At 51.4% G+C, this 15,448-nt stretch overlaps 1 protein-coding gene across 7 annotated transcripts in view; it reads right to left on the bottom strand.

Moving 5' to 3' along the window:
* Window positions 1-15,448, bottom strand: part of UNK (unk zinc finger) — a 32,968-nt gene that overhangs the window by 3,809 nt on the left and 13,711 nt on the right. For 4 of the 7 annotated variants that reach the window (XM_077854255.1, XM_077854259.1, XM_077854253.1 and 1 more), the window contains exons 2-14: window positions 10,724-10,933; window positions 9,713-9,889; window positions 9,453-9,583; window positions 8,851-8,986; window positions 8,159-8,276; window positions 7,102-7,186; window positions 5,371-5,513; window positions 4,746-4,946; window positions 4,121-4,186; window positions 3,784-3,849; window positions 3,450-3,624; window positions 2,416-2,517; window positions 2,055-2,243 (exon numbers count right to left, since the gene is read on the bottom strand). In XM_077854255.1, the coding sequence (XP_077710381.1) occupies window positions 2,055-2,243; window positions 2,416-2,517; window positions 3,450-3,624; window positions 3,784-3,849; window positions 4,121-4,186; window positions 4,746-4,946; window positions 5,371-5,513; window positions 7,102-7,186; window positions 8,159-8,276; window positions 8,851-8,986; window positions 9,453-9,583; window positions 9,713-9,889; window positions 10,724-10,933 (1,799 nt within the window). The remainder of the gene's footprint in view (window positions 1-2,054; window positions 2,244-2,415; window positions 2,518-3,449; window positions 3,625-3,783; window positions 3,850-4,120; window positions 4,187-4,745; window positions 4,947-5,370; window positions 5,514-7,101; window positions 7,187-8,158; window positions 8,277-8,850; window positions 8,987-9,452; window positions 9,584-9,712; window positions 9,890-10,723; window positions 10,934-15,448) is intronic. The other 3 variants (XM_077854258.1, XM_077854254.1, XM_077854256.1) reach the window with 3 other exon arrangements.

Below are 15,448 nucleotides of genomic sequence, written 5' to 3'. Positions count from 1 at the left end.
CACCTGCTGTAAGGCTTGGGAGGAGAGTCAGGGGCAAAATGCAGGCTAGAGCTTCAGATGGAGGTACAGCTGGAACAAGAGGAGTTCAGGGAGCCCTGGGTTCATTCCCCTTGTTTTATGCTAAGGAAACAGATAAAACGTGTTGCTAAGAATCACACATACAGTAGGGGCGCCTGGGTGGCTCAGTCGGTTGGGGTTCCAACTCTTGGTTTTGGCTCAGGTCGTGATCTCAGGGTCATGCGAATCAAGCCCTATGTCAGGTGGCTTGAGATTCTCCCTCTGCCCCTTCTCCCCACACTCCCTCACATGCATGCGCGCTCTCTCTCTAATAAATAAATAAATCTTAAAAAAAAAAAATCACACAAACAGTAAATAGTGGAGCCAATATACAGTCAGGATATCTGACTCCAAGGGCTTACACTTTTTGATGAGCTAAGCTGCATGCTCCTCCAACCATGCACTTGCTCAGTCTTTCTTTTTTTAAAGATTTTATTTATTTATTCATGAGACACACACAGAGAGAGACAGAGACATGGCAGAGGGAGAAGCAGGCTCCACATAGGGAGCCCGATGTGGGACTCGATCCTGGGTCTCCAGGATCACACCCTGGGCTGAAGGCGGCACTAAACTGCTGCCCCACACTTACTATTCTAATAATTTCTTTCTCATTCCCTTCCCAACTAATCCAGCCAGGATATTCCAGAACCTTCCAAGCAATACAAGTGCACCTTAAGTATGAGAGACGTCATCCTGTGTGGAGAGCCTGAGATGTGCGCTATCTATGAGCCTGCATGCCCAGTCTCAGAGATGGGAATTCAGAACCAATATAACACCATCCCAGCAACAAGCTCTTCCCATGGACCTCTCCTCCACAACTCAGGTGGCATTTCCTCTCTTGGAAGAGAGCCACTTCCTCTCCTGATCATGTCCAGGTCAGATGACCTCTATTATTCTGAATCACAAACCCAGGCCTCTGACTCCACACAAGAGTGACAGTCCCTAAGTATGCTCTAATGTCTGTGCACCTCTGCCTTCCTCCCTGCCAGCTGGACCTGTTGAGCTCACAGTGTATCTAAAAGCTTCTGCTCAGTAACTACATAGAGAAGGAACGAATGAATGTGGGGTCAGTAAGAAGGGCTAGGGTCAAGACGCTTCCAGAACTGAGCAAGTCAGACAAATGTAACAGAAAGCATCTGAAGCTGACAAAAATCAACATAAAAAGGCAATGGCCACCTTCAAAACTGGAAAGATGCTAAGAAATCTCGAGTGAGATTAGGAAGCTCCCAAACCTGGTCAGAATGTCAAAGGCTCAGAGGCTTAGGCTCAGTGTGACCAGGAACCCCAGAACCCTGGGGGGAGGTTACTCCTGACCTCCTCCCAACAGCTTCTGGTTGGGAGATGGACTAAGCAGAGCAGCTGCTGTTTGAGAGGTGGCAGGCTGGGCCCAAGTGTTACGTCAGTGAATACTCAAACAGTGGCCGCCCATGAGAAGGTAGCCTGCCCGAGCTGGTGGAGCCTGTGGCTCTCCACACCCTGCTTCTAACTAGGATTTGATGTGCCCTCTGGAACCCACAGTCCACACCATTCTAACTCTTGTGTACAGCCTTTGGAGTTACACCTGGGCAACCCTGAGCCTGTTCAGATTCTTCCTTTCACCTATTGTGAAGCTGGCTGTTTTGAGTCCCCCACGCAGAGTTCAAGGTGACAGGAAGAACTGGCACCTAGGCCCCTGTGCCTAAGGCCACTGCTTCTCACTACACACTGGCCCCTGTGCCCAACACTTCACTCTTGTCACTCCGTTTAAGCCCCACCACTGTCTTATACAAAGAGGATGCTGCCATTACACAAACTTCAAGCAGAGAAAACTAAGAGAGGCTAAATTGCTTGTCTAGGTTTACCCAGCTAAGGAAAACGTGAGAGAGAGCCCGACCCACCTCCAAGCCATGAGCCCCTTACTTCAGCTTCTACTCTGCATTGCATCTGGCTGTGGCCAGATGCACTTTCCAAAAGCCCGGATTTTGCCCCAGATCTCAGAGACATAAAACCCCTCTTACCCAAAGATCCATGTGATGCTGAGGTCCCCAAAAATGTGTTTTCTGACTGGCTCAGGTGGCCCTGGGGCTGCTGCAGGAAATGTGAGGACAGACTGACAGGAGGGGATGGGGATGCTGAGTGAAAGGAAGCAGAACTGCCCAAGGAGCCAGGGATGTTCACGGGTGCAGAGCTCTGCAGCAAACTGCCACCTGTAAGAGAGGCCCCAGAGGGCCCAGTGAGGGCAGGGCAAGCTACACGGGGCAGGGTACAGCTCATCTACACCACCACCACCACCACCACCACCACCACCACCCACCTCCCCTGGCCAGGCTGGACCCCTAGGAGCCCGCCCTCATGCACTGCCCGCCCACTGCCCAGTACCAATTGTGATGCTGCCTGGGTGGGGCACCGTGCTGTTATCGAAAGTCTTCTCTAGGGCAGCCACCCCAAACTCGTTCAAGTCCAGGTCATCCAAGGCAGACTCTGAGGATAGAGAGATTAGGGTATGAGCCTCCTTGCCTCCCAAGGGACCACACAAACCTGAGTTCCAGGTCTTGCCTCCAGGACCCACCTGCCCTCTACTGCCTCCTCTTCATGCTCAGTCCCACTAGACCCATGCTCTCAAGCCTCTGCCTGCTGGGCTGCTCCTCTGCCAACACAAATGCCCTGCACTGTCTGCCTTGCCAAGTCCAGCTCACATGGCTCTCTTTTCCGAAGCCTTCACTGATACTTCCGGGGGACCCAATGCAGGGTCTCTGAATCTGATGGAGATCTTATCTTGTCTCCTATTGTTACAGTTCATGTCTCATCCCTGAGTTCTCTAGGGGAAAGCAAGTCTCTCGGCCCTCAGGGGGTAGTATACGTAGTAGGTGCTCAACAAATACCACTGCCCTCTGCTGAACTAGACTGCGAGATTGGGAACAAAGTCCCTCCCTGAGGGCAGGAACACTGTCTCCATCTCTTAATATCCCAGTGCTTAAAACACAATCTGGCACAAAGTGGCACCCATAAATGGCTGCTGAGAGAGAGAGAGACAGTGGCTTCTAATAACCAGGAACTCTTGAGGACAGTTGCGCAGGTTGTTCACTACACAAGGATACCTAGTGAGAGAATGAGTGAGGGCTGAATGACCTATGCCATGGAATGAGACTACACTTGTCCAGAGGAAGAGGCATCTCTTTCTAATTTGCACAACAGAGCAAACTGGAGGGCTACTTTGCTATAAGGGCTAATCTTGGCCCTACACTTTGGGCTCATTTTCCCTTTAGCTCAAAGGGCTCAGAGTGCCCACCCTCTGACTCTCCCAAGATAAACTGACAAGTGATAAGTACACTGGTTCGAATCTCACTCCAGAGACCTAGTTTCTCTAACTACAGGTCCAGTCCTGGACTTGGCAACAGAAATGGCCTAATTACCTATGACTGACTCTACCGTATCGCTGGTGGGATAGAAGGGCAGAGCATTTGCATTCATGCCAGGGACGCTGCTGGTGCCGGCAGGGCTAGGAGGAGTAGCTGCCAGGCTGGAGGTGATACTAGAAGAGATGCTTGAGGTCAGGGGGCTGCCCACGGGAAGGATGCCCAGCATGTCCTGCAACGAGAGAGGAGGAGAGGCAATGGGATGCCTGCTTATAGAGGCCATGGCCAGTGGCTGGAGATGGAGGCTGGGAGGAGGGGCAGAGGGAAATGGTGCATCCCAGCTCTCATACAGATAACCCCATCCCCAGACAGGACCCCACCCTCTTGACACCTTGTTGAGAGGCTGGAGTTGGAGAGCTGTGGCTTGCAGGCTGCAGGGCCCACTCACCCTGAAGTCCTGCAGTAGGGAAGGGAGAAGTAAGTCCAGTGCTGAGCAGAGTATAGGTGCTCAAGAAATATATATTTTTTGACTGATGACTGAGTCCAGGAGGTAAAGGGTTCCAGGGCCTGACCCCACTCTCTCTGGATTTGGGGCTGGGACCACACTTTAGTTCTGCCCTCAGTTTGTGGGGAAAGCAGTGGCCCCACTCCCTGAAGCCTGAGATTCTGGGCCTATCCTGTCCATAGCTAGTACCAGAAGGGAAGGAAGGGGGCTGAGAGCTATATACCTGTTTGGGCTGAAGGAGAGGCTGCTCTTGACTCCTGGGCTCTAGTGAGTGGGGTTTTAACTTGGCCTGAGAGAAAGAGAAGTCAGAGAGCAAGAAATCAATGTGATGCTTGGGAGTCCAGGAGTCCTCCCAAACCATCCACCTGCCATGGCCCACTGAGGCTGAAGGCATGTGTCCCACAATTCCCCTCCAAACACACACACTGGACTCACTCTCCACCCCTACTCCTTTACCTACCCTAGGAACCAAGTGAGCCGTTCTCTCCCCGCTGGGGACTCCAAGCCTCAGGTAAGTACAATTAGAGATTCTCTGTCCTGCTCCCCAAGGCCCTGCCACTCCATCAAGGCAGCATAGGGCAGGGAAAAGACTGGCTATGGGGTCATAAGACTGAGATAGTCTCTGTGACAGGGTGAGGTGCCTGGCCATGCTAACCTTCCTGTCTTCATCTGTAAAATCCGGATAGCCTCACTCACTCTGCTTAGTGTTGAAGAGGCTATGACCAGGGGCTTCCTAGCTCCCAATCATGTTCCCTCCCCAAAGCTGGGGCAAGACTGCCCTCCAGGGCTCCTCCTGTCCCATGTAAGGAGAAGGCTAACCTCACTGAGGTTCCCCTTGCAGCCCTTACCTGGCATTTAAAATTTTTCAGGTACTCAGCTCCCACCTGGTCTTCCCTCTCAAAGCCAGGAGCCTTCTTATAGCTGCCAGGGGCGAGGCCAGACTCCCCAGGGAAGACAATGCCTTCCAGGTTTGGGGGCTTCCTGATGGAGCCCGGTGGGGAGCCGCAGAGATTAGATGGGCTTCCTAGATTGCTGTTTCTACAGAGGAGCTGCAGAAAAGAAAGGGAGTAGCTTGGTGTGCAAAATGTGGGCTGCGGCACAACCCATCCTCCATCCCTTCCTCAGGAAAAGTCCTCAACAGGGCTCAGTTCTATTTTCATCTGCCAATGGGCAGCAACTACCATGCAGAGACCCCAAACCTCATGAGGAAATGACCGGGGGATGTGTGGCAGAAGGCTCGTGTCCCTTCTACCAGCTGTACCCAGGCTGACCGACGCAGGCTCTGGGTTTACTCCCCAACCCGCCCCAAGCAGATTTTGACAGAAACACCCGGAGGCAGAAAGGGCAGAACCCTTTGGCCTGAAGCAAAATATGAGGGCCCAAGCACTGGCTGTGAGGGAACTGGGGGCCTCAGAGGCAAGCGCTGAACTCCTGGCTAGCTGGAGCCCACCCACTCCCTGGACGGCCACGTACAGTGCTGAGGTCAGGGGCATGCGGGCTGGAAGGGCTCACGGGCACCGAGTCTCCGGCAGCAGATGGCATGTACAAGACAGGACCCGGCTGAGTGGGGCTCGACACGGTTGAGGAAGGCTGTAGATCGTCACTGAGGGGTGGCTCTGCAAGAGACAGGGTCAGGGTGTCAGCAGGCTCCTGTGTCAGCTCTATCCCTCCAAAAACACATCTGGGTCTTTTTCTAAGGAGAGCATGCACCCGCCCCCCCCCCCCCCCGCACAAAGGGAAGGCTCCTACCTTCCTTCTGTTAATATTACATACTGTGCACTTACTTTGTGCCAGGCAATTTGTATTAACTGTGAATCTTCACAATGACTAGAAGATACAAAATATTGTAGTCTACATTCTACTGGTAAGGAAACTGGGGCTCAGAGAGATAAGGTTAGTCTCCCTAGGTGTTGGAGCTAGGAAACAGGAGACCTGGGATCTGAACTACTCCAAAGCCTGAGCCATTAATTACCCCTCCATGTGGCCCAGCTGCCCCTGGCTGGGGATGACCTCTGTGCCAAGAATACACTCCCCACTCTAAGGGCCCTCAGTGTATTTTTTTTTTTAATTTTTATTTATTTATGATAGTCACACAGAGAGAGAGAGAGAGAGGCAGAGACATAGGCAGAGGGAAAAGCAGGATCCATGCACCAGGAGCCCGATGTGGGATTCGATCCCGGGTCTCCAGGATCGCGCCCTGGGCCAAAGGCAGGCGCTAAACCGCTGCGCCACCCAGGGATCCCCCTCAGTGTACTTTTCACTCTAATCTCAGAGGTAAGGCCTGGCCCTGAAAAGAGGTGAAGGACAATCAGAGCAGTGGCTTGTGGTGGCCACAGGTTTTAACTCGATCCCCATCTCTGAGTTGGGCAGTGGTGGTCTGGAGTGCAGTGGAAGCACTGACAGCCACGCTGTCTGACACAGCAGCTATGAGCCACGTGCAGCTATGAGGGGCTGGTTGGAACTGAAACATGCTGTACCTAATTCAAGTGTACAACAAATTTCAAAGACTTAGTCTGGGGGGATAAAAAAGTAAAATATTGATTTTTATACTATTTTTGAAACGATATTTTATACTGGATTAACTAAAAATATACTGTAAAAATTTAGCCTTTTTTTAACATGGTTACTATAAAGTCTAAAATGACATAAGGAGGGCAGCCTGGGTGGCTCAGCGGTTTAGCACCACCTTCGGCCCAGGGCGTGATCCTAGAGACCCGGGATCTAGTGCCACGTTGAGCTCCCTGCATAGAGCCTGCTTCTCTGCCTGTGTCTCTGCCTCTTTCTCTCTCATGAATAAATAGATACAATCTTTAAAAAAAAAAAAAGACATAAGGAGGGCTGCAGTACATTTTCATGGAACAGCTCTGCTCTCAGCAGGATGGAGCGCCGTGTTCTATTAGTGATGTCGGTCATGGATGTAGCATGGTGTGGCTGCTGAGATCTGCCTACTTGGCTCTGGGAGGGTGCCTCACCCTGTCTGGGCCTGTGAGTGCCTGACTAGGGGCCCGGTCCTGCTCTCTGTCTCAGGACCCTGGAAGCTCCAGGGCTTTGAGGCCAGTTCCAGGGGGTATATGCAGAGGGGGACTGGAACTTCCAGTGAGGACAGAGCCCGCTGCTGGCTGGCAAATGAGAGGTCACTCCTCTGACTGAGCCTGAGCAGAGGGTGAGGGGAGGAGGGTGGATAGGGCAATGGAAACAGCATACGTTCTACGTGGGCGAAGGCGCAGAAAGGTCCTCGGGGACAGCTGCCTGACTGCTGCATGTCGTTGCACTTGGTGGATTTATAGATCTGGAGGGCAGAACAGAGGCAGGTCAAGCTTAGGCAGAGAGGGACAGGCAGGCCTTCAACATGGAAGGATTAGTTTAGTAACTTTTTTCTCCTCCTAATTCCACATCATTTCCTTAAGTCTCTCTGTATTCACTTCTTATTCAAACTCCTGAAGCAGATAGGGCCACCCCCATGCCAAGGACACCCTCCCTTCTGGAGTCACAGATTCAACCAGTCCTTCTTTGGCCCTCACAAGGGATCTTTTCGATGCTGTTTCTCCACTCAGGGTCTTGTCCAGGGCTATGACCTCTAAATGCCCCTTTGGGCATTAAGAAAGTCAAGATCACAGGCAGCACCCACCCACCAGGGGGCACCCTGGGTTGGGATCTATGTCTAACTTTCCATCCTGCTATCTGTAACCCACATAAGGTGACCTCTATCCATATGTCTATCTCATGATGTCCTAGCCTCCATGGTCCCTTAGGCCAGGACAGCATGTGTCTCTTTATACCCTATACCAGATCTTAGAACACTGACGTGGCCCAAGGCTACAGCATGGGGCCAGTGGGCTGGGAAAATACAATAGAGAGGTTGCAGGTACCATCAACTCTGATCTGAAACACAAAAAAAGGGCTCTCTTATTTTTTAAATCCTGAGGTCACTGGATTGTAAGCACCATGAGTAGTACAAAGCCCAGAATGGCCAGGTCACTATGTCCAGTCCATATCTTCCCTGTCAGGAGGCCAGGGAGATACAAAATTAGGAGCAGGGGGCTGCTCAGTGACTATGGGCTCAGAACCAGGCAAGTGACCAAATTAGGGTACAGGGCTCCTTTAGGCACTGCCTGGGTGGGGGCCTCTTCCAGAACGGTGTCAGTGTCAGTTCTGCCCACATCTGCCCAGGCCTTCCTTTCCTTCTTCCTTGCTTCCCAAAAAGGGCATGTTAAGCCACCCACAGAACTCATAGGGCCCCAGCCCCTGCTCCAACACCCACCTCTGGGTGGAACTGCTGCTCCGTGCGGGTGTGACAGTACTGGCAGGCATCTCCGTTCTCACACTTGCCAGGGTCTCCCCACTCATCCCCATGTTTTACGTTGGGACACGGAGATGACCTGGTCCAATTACATGATGGGGTCAGAGGGATATAGGAGAGGGAGAGAGTAGGAACTGGGGAATGCCAACTAGGTGCCTGTACAGGGCCCTCTTTGGTCTCCCTGCTTCACAGGGCCAGGCTCACAAAGAGAAAAGATGAGCTGCAGAGCGAGAGCCTTACTGGGGCCAGAAGCTAGACTCTGCTTCTGTGGAACAGCGTGGCTGTATCAGCAAGGACACATTTTGTCCCCTTCCACCAGGTCCTCACACCAAGCACTTTGCAGCCCCACGACAGCCAAACCATACTTCCCATACAATGGCTTGCCCCAGCAGTCACCCCTGAGGATCAGAACTGGAGGGGCCTTAGAAATCATCTGACCCAAGATCCTTATTTCATGCCAGGGGAGAATCCCAGAGGACTCCCCGTCATGCAGCTATCCTGACCATCCCCTCCCTTTGTACCTGGGCCCTACAACCCTATAATCCCCAGGGCTGGCTTCCCTGCCCCCCTGCGAGCACACTAGAAGCAGCCCCCACCATGATGATTCCTTGCCACCCCTCCCTCCCATGACTGGCCTGCCTGGGCCAAAGGACCTGTATTTGTGTTTCCGGGGGCTCCGCCGCCGGTCCTTGCTGTTGTGGTAGTAGGGACAGGCATAGCCCTGGCGGCACAACCTCGGGGGCTTCTTGCATGGCTCCGTCTTATAGTTCCCCAGCACATAAGCGGTCTCTACACAGAGGGGTCAGAGGCAAGGGTCAGGAAGGTGGGGCAGAAGAAGCCACTTAGGAAGGAGTCCAGGAGCTCAGGCCACCTCCTCACGTGCCAACACCAAGACTGAGACCCAAGATAATCAAAACACTGTCCCTCACTGGGCTCACAGGGTAACACAGGGCAACTCAGGAGGGTCAAGCACAGGTGTATATAAACATACCTAAGTACGCTTGTGGGAAAGCCCCCTGAGGAAGTTGGGGAGCACCTGGACTGATCAGAGCAGATGTGTCTGGGGAAACTCGCCAGAAGTGCCCCCAGACGAAAGGGCTGTGGTTGGAAGAAAGCTGGGATGAAGAAGTGGTGGCTCTGGCTAGAGAATGCAGTAGGTGGTGTTGAGCCAAATCCTTAGGGTAGCTATGGGCAGGAGTGGAGAAAGGACACAGCTAGCAGGAGGAAGCATAGCCATTTGTGGGGCCACCTTTACCTTGCCACCGTGGCTCCTCACTGAGGATTTTTTCTATCATGGCGTGGCTCGCAGCCCCAGCCGTCTGGCCCTCTATGCTGCCCTCTACTGTGGTCTGGCCGTTCTGCAAGGCCTCCATCGCCTGGAGCTCTCTGAGAGGATAGACAGAAAGTGGGGCCAGGGCATGAGGTGAGAAGCAGAGTACCAGCCCCTGCACCCCATCTATGGCAGTCACTGTGTCAGCAGCCAGGCCCCCACCTGGCCCACAGCCATCAGCCCACCTGATGTCGTAGACAGGGGAACGGAGGTCATGGGGCCCGTGGGCAAAAGCGCAGTGCAGGCCGTTTTTGGTGCAGTTGCCTTTTGAGTCTGTCTCATGGATACAGATTCCAGTTTTGTAGTAGCGCAGGTGGTACCTGCGCTCAGTGTCCCCTGTGGTCCTGTGCAGGAATGGGCACCTGAAACATTGGGGTGAGGGAGGGGTCACTCACCTTGCTCCTGTAGCCTGGGCAATCAGCCCCTGCCCTGCCCTCCCCATTGAAGGCTTTCTCCAGGACTGGGACAGTGCGTGGATAGTGCGCTAAGGCCAGCAGCGAAGGGCCCTGCTGTGGGAACAAAATCACCCTCCCACCATCTGTCGGATGCTGTGGCTGGATGGGGGCCCAACAGGGGCCAGGATTCCTACTTCAGCCTGCTCAGCAAGGCCTCTCAAAGGCTACCTGGCCAGGGCCCTGGGCTGACTTGAAGCTCCAGAGGCGGCACACTTCTGAGAGAGCAAGTGCTGCCTGGATCCGCAGAGGTCCACAGAGCAAGGGCCTGCTCAAAGCATGGGTACCCCCTCATGCCGCAGGGCTTTATTTATCAGGCTGGGGCGGTGGGGATGACAAGTCTTGGACGTCTGGGAGAAGTGCACATGCAGGGATGGCTCAGTGAGCTATACCCACAGGCCTCTAGCAGGGTTTCCCATTACCACCTCTGCACAGTTCAAACAAGCAGGGTCAACAAATGCTCCTCCCAATGATGTCCCCAGGTTTGCCTTTTCTTTTCTATTTAGAAGAAAATCCTGTGTAGAGTTTCCCAAAAGTGGGTAAAGAAGCCCCCCGCCCCAACTCTCGAGGATGGTGGGGTCTGAGCCCAAGTCCAGGCCACAGGAAAGCAGGCCAGGCTGTAGCAGTCGCCCCTGAAAGTAGCTTTTAGCTAGCTTGTTAGAATCTACCCAGCCTATTCTGAGAGCATCTGACCCAGAAGATAGGAGGCTCCTCTGAGGGTAGACTGAGGGGCAGGGCACTCACTCGTCGCCCTCCGGGCAGAGGCCTGTGGCCTCGTCGTACTTGGTGCAGTAGACGTCAGGGCTGTAGTTGAAGGTGCCGTCCCGACGGCGGATGGACCGGCGACGTCGCTGGTTCACGAAGTGCCAGTGGAAGCAGGTGTAGGGCCGGTGCTGAGTGCATTTGTGTTGTACAAAGAGGGGGCACTGCTCCGTGCGGAATTCCTTCAGGTACCTGCAGGGAGAGCCCCCACGTAGGGTGGGCCAGGAGCAGAGACTTAAGCCCCTTGCTTCTCAACAAGAAGTTAGCCACCAAGTCTTCTGAGGGCCCTACTCTGGGGTGCCAGTTCCATTAGGACAGAAGAGGCCCAGAGCTAAGGATAGACCTTAGCGTCCAGACCCTTCCTAGTACCCAGATCCCAAGCCAGCCTGAAGAGCAGGAACCACAGACCACAGCAGTCAGCTGTCTGCTGTGGCAGCCGGTGGAGGGCTTAACCAGTGGCTTAGTTCTCTGAGCCCGTGTGGTTTCCCACACCAAACCACTGATTGCAGACAAAGGGCTGCAAACAAGAGCATGAGGAGCCTCTCCCAAGCTCCCTGTAGGGTCCTCTGCTGCCCAGGTTTGCCTGCCAATCCCTAGGGGTCTCACCTGTCCCAGAAGCAGGGTTGGGGCTCCAGGCTGAGGGCTAGGGAGGCTACTGCTTTGGAACTGAAAGCCCAAGTCACAAGGTGTTCCTCTACTCAATCAGAATATCGTTGTCTGCTTACCTCCTCTCAGAAACACTTCCTAGCACTACACAGGTTAGTGCCTTTCTTAGAAAGGAGCTCCTTTTACAGAAGCATCTGAAGAGACTCTCCTTCCCAGCCTTGCCTGCCCCCAGCAGTCTCTGCGTACCTGCAACTGCATACCTGCAAAAGCTGGGGCTGTTTATGTCCTGGCTAACCTGGGGATTTGGGGGCACTGTGCTTTTGGCCTCCTCCCAACCTTCGTCCCTCTCCTCTGCATTTAATATCCAAGACACCCCAACACAGCACTCTCCCATGCACCACCCAGTGGAGGGCCCAAGACCCACTTACCCCCTTACAGAACACACCATCTGTGTTTTTGCTCACTCTATGTATCCAGGTGGAGGGTATCCTAGACTTGGGAGCCCCTGCACAGTGGGGACAGGCAGGCAGCATTCTTTACTCATTCCCTTAAGCCCTAACAATGCAGGGAAAAATGGCTTGACAGAGGATATTTGATACCAGGAATGAGGATGGTTCTAGAAGTCACAGAAGATTGTGTACAGAAGGGGACAGGGAGGGAACTACCACCTGACCTGAAGTAACTGTCCCGGCTTGGAGCAGCACCTGAAGCTAGAAGGCATGGGACAAAGGTGAGAAGATCCGGCTTATGCCAGGATACTTGAGGCCTTATTAGTCTGAGCATATGGAAGGTATAGGGATAGGTAGATTGAGGGCTAAGACTTTCCAGACAGGTTTTCTTTAACGCTAATAAAAAAGTGCTGAAGAAGCCTCTCCACCTTGAAGTGTAGAGAGGTATCCAGGTGTACTTAATAGGCCAGAGGAAGCTGGAGCTGGGTGCTCCCTGAGGAACACAAGTAAGGGTTTAAGGGGCAATAAACTTCCGAACAGAATCTGCTGTTCATTCAGCACATATTTGAGCATCTTCTAGGTGAAGGCGTGGTGTAGTAGGCACTGAGGACCCTAATGAAGCAGGTCCTTGCCCTTGGAAGTCCATATTTTCATGGGAGAAACATAGAAATAATAGGCATAATCAACCAAGTGTGGAAAAGGTTACAAGGGAGGTTTGCTGAGAGTTCCTTGGGAACCCAGAGCAGGGGGCCCAGGCTGGGACAGAGGAAGGGAAACGGGGAGGTGCTGGTGAGTGAAGAATGTGGGAAGGATGTTTTTAGGCAAAGGACTAAGTATGAGCTTTGAAAGAGTGTGTCTGCGTCCAAGAGCTCCAAGTACCTTTGCGGGATATGAGTGGGGCGGAAAGGAATTAGAAAGGGGAAATGAGGATAAGGTGAGGTGCAGGAGGAGCCAAATTTCAGGGACTGAGTCCCAGGTACATTCTGAGACACTGGAGAGAAACCTGGAAGTCTGCCGAGGGCCTGATGTTCTCCTGTCCCTTTTGGCACCAGAATAGCAAGTCTTTCTTCCTGTCTGGTTAGACAGAAAGCTGTACCTCATGTTGCACACATGTCCCAAACCCTGGCACTGAGTTGGGACACCTATCCTCCCAACTACTAGGCTGATCCCTCCTGGGCAGTGCATACTCTATCCATACTCCATACTCACTAGGAGATTAACTAGGGAAGTAAGAGGTAGAATATGGGAGAGGAAGAAGCAGAATCCAGGGCCAGGAGCTGAGAAAGAGTGGTTAGGATTGTCAGATTAAACATGGGACAGACACCTAGTTAAATTGGAATTTCGGATAAACCAATATTTCATGGGGCATAACGATAATAAAAATGTATCCAATTATTTGAAATCCCAATCTAACTGGCACCATTTTTGTTTGCTAAATCTGCCAACCCTGAGTGGTACCTGTCTGCTTGGTATCAGTGCCTCAGTGAAAAACCAGGAGGCAGCCAGAGGAAGAAGAGCTCTAAGACACGGTCACCCTGACTTTGGGCATAGTCTATCCTCTTGGCCTGCTGGCTTGGGGCAGCCATGTCCCCAGTGCCACACGCAAATACCAGGGCTCCAGAAGGGCTCTGGCTGGCAGGAATGCCACAAAAGACAGACACAAGGCAACAAATTATCTCATTTTAAGTTGTAGGCCAGGGACTTGGTATCTTTTAATAAACCAGTCTCTTTGCTTCCAGCCTTTCCCCTGTCCAACTTATCCTAACAGCACTCAATTATTCTTCCTTAAGCCCAAATTTAATTCTCACTTTCTTAAAAGTCTTTAGCTTCCCCCAGTAGCTCCAGATAAACAATTCTTCAGCCTGGCATGAAGCCAGGCCCTATACATCTGGCCCAATAGATTTCTTCCAGCTTTATTTCCCTTGATTACTTTCCATTCCAGCTACTAAAACCGGAGTCCTTGGTGTCTTGCAAATAGATCTTTAACTTCCATCTCTTTATGTCCCCTTCCTTACCTGTAGAAATCTTTCAAGGCGGAATTCAATGGTAATAAATCTAATGCCATCACCTCCATGTTGCCTTCCTTGACTTCCACCTACCCTCCCCGTTCTGGCCTTGTCCCCAGCTAAAAGTTGTAATCTAAGTTTTGCCAGCACATTCTCTAGATATTTTTATAGCCTTTACTACCCTGCAATGCATGTTAATAATCTGTACATTTTCCTCTACTTTCTCTACTAGATTATATAATCCTTGACAGCAAGCAAAAATCAAGTACAGTTTGCTGAATGAATATAAGAAATGAAGTCACAGAAAAGGCAAAACCCACAAAGCAATACCAACAGCTTGATGATGCCACCAGCAGGCAGAGCATTGAGAGGTGAAAGCCTAATCCCTATTCCCTTGTGAAAAGTACTACACTATTGGAAACCTGTAACTTAGGAGATAGGGCAGAGTGTCCTGCAGAAAAGCCTCATAAGAGAAGGGGCTGAGTGACCAAATTTACACAGAGAGCCCACTTTCAACTACAATCAGAGGAGAGAAATTTCTAACCTTTTGCTAAAGTCATGAATGGAACTGTACCATCTGTTCCCTGGAACCAAAATGTTTGTTCAGAATGTTCCATTCTCCCTCTCCAATTTTGACCCTATGCTAAAAGGCAATGCAGTGCCCAGGAGGCAAGGAGAAAACCACTTAGAAATCACTTTTCTTTTTTCATGAATTGAAATAAAACATTTTCAGTGGAAATACACAACTGTCACTGTTAAGCTCCAATCCATCTCTTCATCTTTTTTTTTTTTTTTTAAGATTTTATTTATTTATTCATGACAGATGCACAGAGAAAGAGAGGCAGAGACACAGGCAGAGGGAGAAGCAGGCCCCATGCAGGGAGCCTGATGTGGGACTCGATCCCGGGACTCCAGGATCGTGCTCTGGGCCAAAGGCAGGCGCTAAACCGCTGAGCCACCCAGGGATCCCCTCTCTTCATCTTAAGGCTTTGAAAGTACAAGATCTATGAAATTAAATAGGTTGAAACTCACTCTTTAATTCAACCAAACTCTCAGGAAACCCAAGAAGTCTTGGGATCTAACCAAGGAGGGAAGACACACCAATTGCTCACTCCCCCCTCAAAGCTCTGGGAGGGCACAAGGGCCACACAGCTAAGTTCTTCACACTCTCACCTCCTCCCAGGAATACCTGCACTCAAGGGTAAAACCCAGTAACATACAAGTTTCAAACTGTGAGGCCTCAGTGAGCTACTATGGCCAGAATGAGTCCAGAAACCACACAAGCCCTAGATAAAAGCTCTGTCAAAGAAAGCCACGCCTTCAACCTATAAAAGGATGACAAAACCTAGAGGGACACACAACTGCTCAGAGCTTCACCTTTAACTAAGCAGTGCCTCCATGTCTGGCCCACTGCTAAGCTTAAATCAAAGCTACCTTTCACTCCTTTTCAGGACATCACATTAATTATCCTAGCAATGGTTTATTTATAAATGTAAAAGATTATTATAAAAGTCACAATCCCACTTGTAAAAATTTTGGAAAATGGAGAAAAGGGCAAAATTACTCTTAATCCCATCACTAATAATGTTAGCCTTCTGGTAAATTTTCTCGGTATTTTTACACAGATATAATGTATCATGTTGCTA

Source organism: Canis aureus, chromosome 16, assembly GCF_053574225.1.
Source record: "Canis aureus isolate CA01 chromosome 16, VMU_Caureus_v.1.0, whole genome shotgun sequence".
Taxonomy (NCBI): Eukaryota; Metazoa; Chordata; class Mammalia; order Carnivora; family Canidae; genus Canis; species Canis aureus.
The sequence above is the reverse complement of the archived record's forward strand: the minus strand, read 5'-3'. Positions and strand labels throughout refer to the sequence as shown.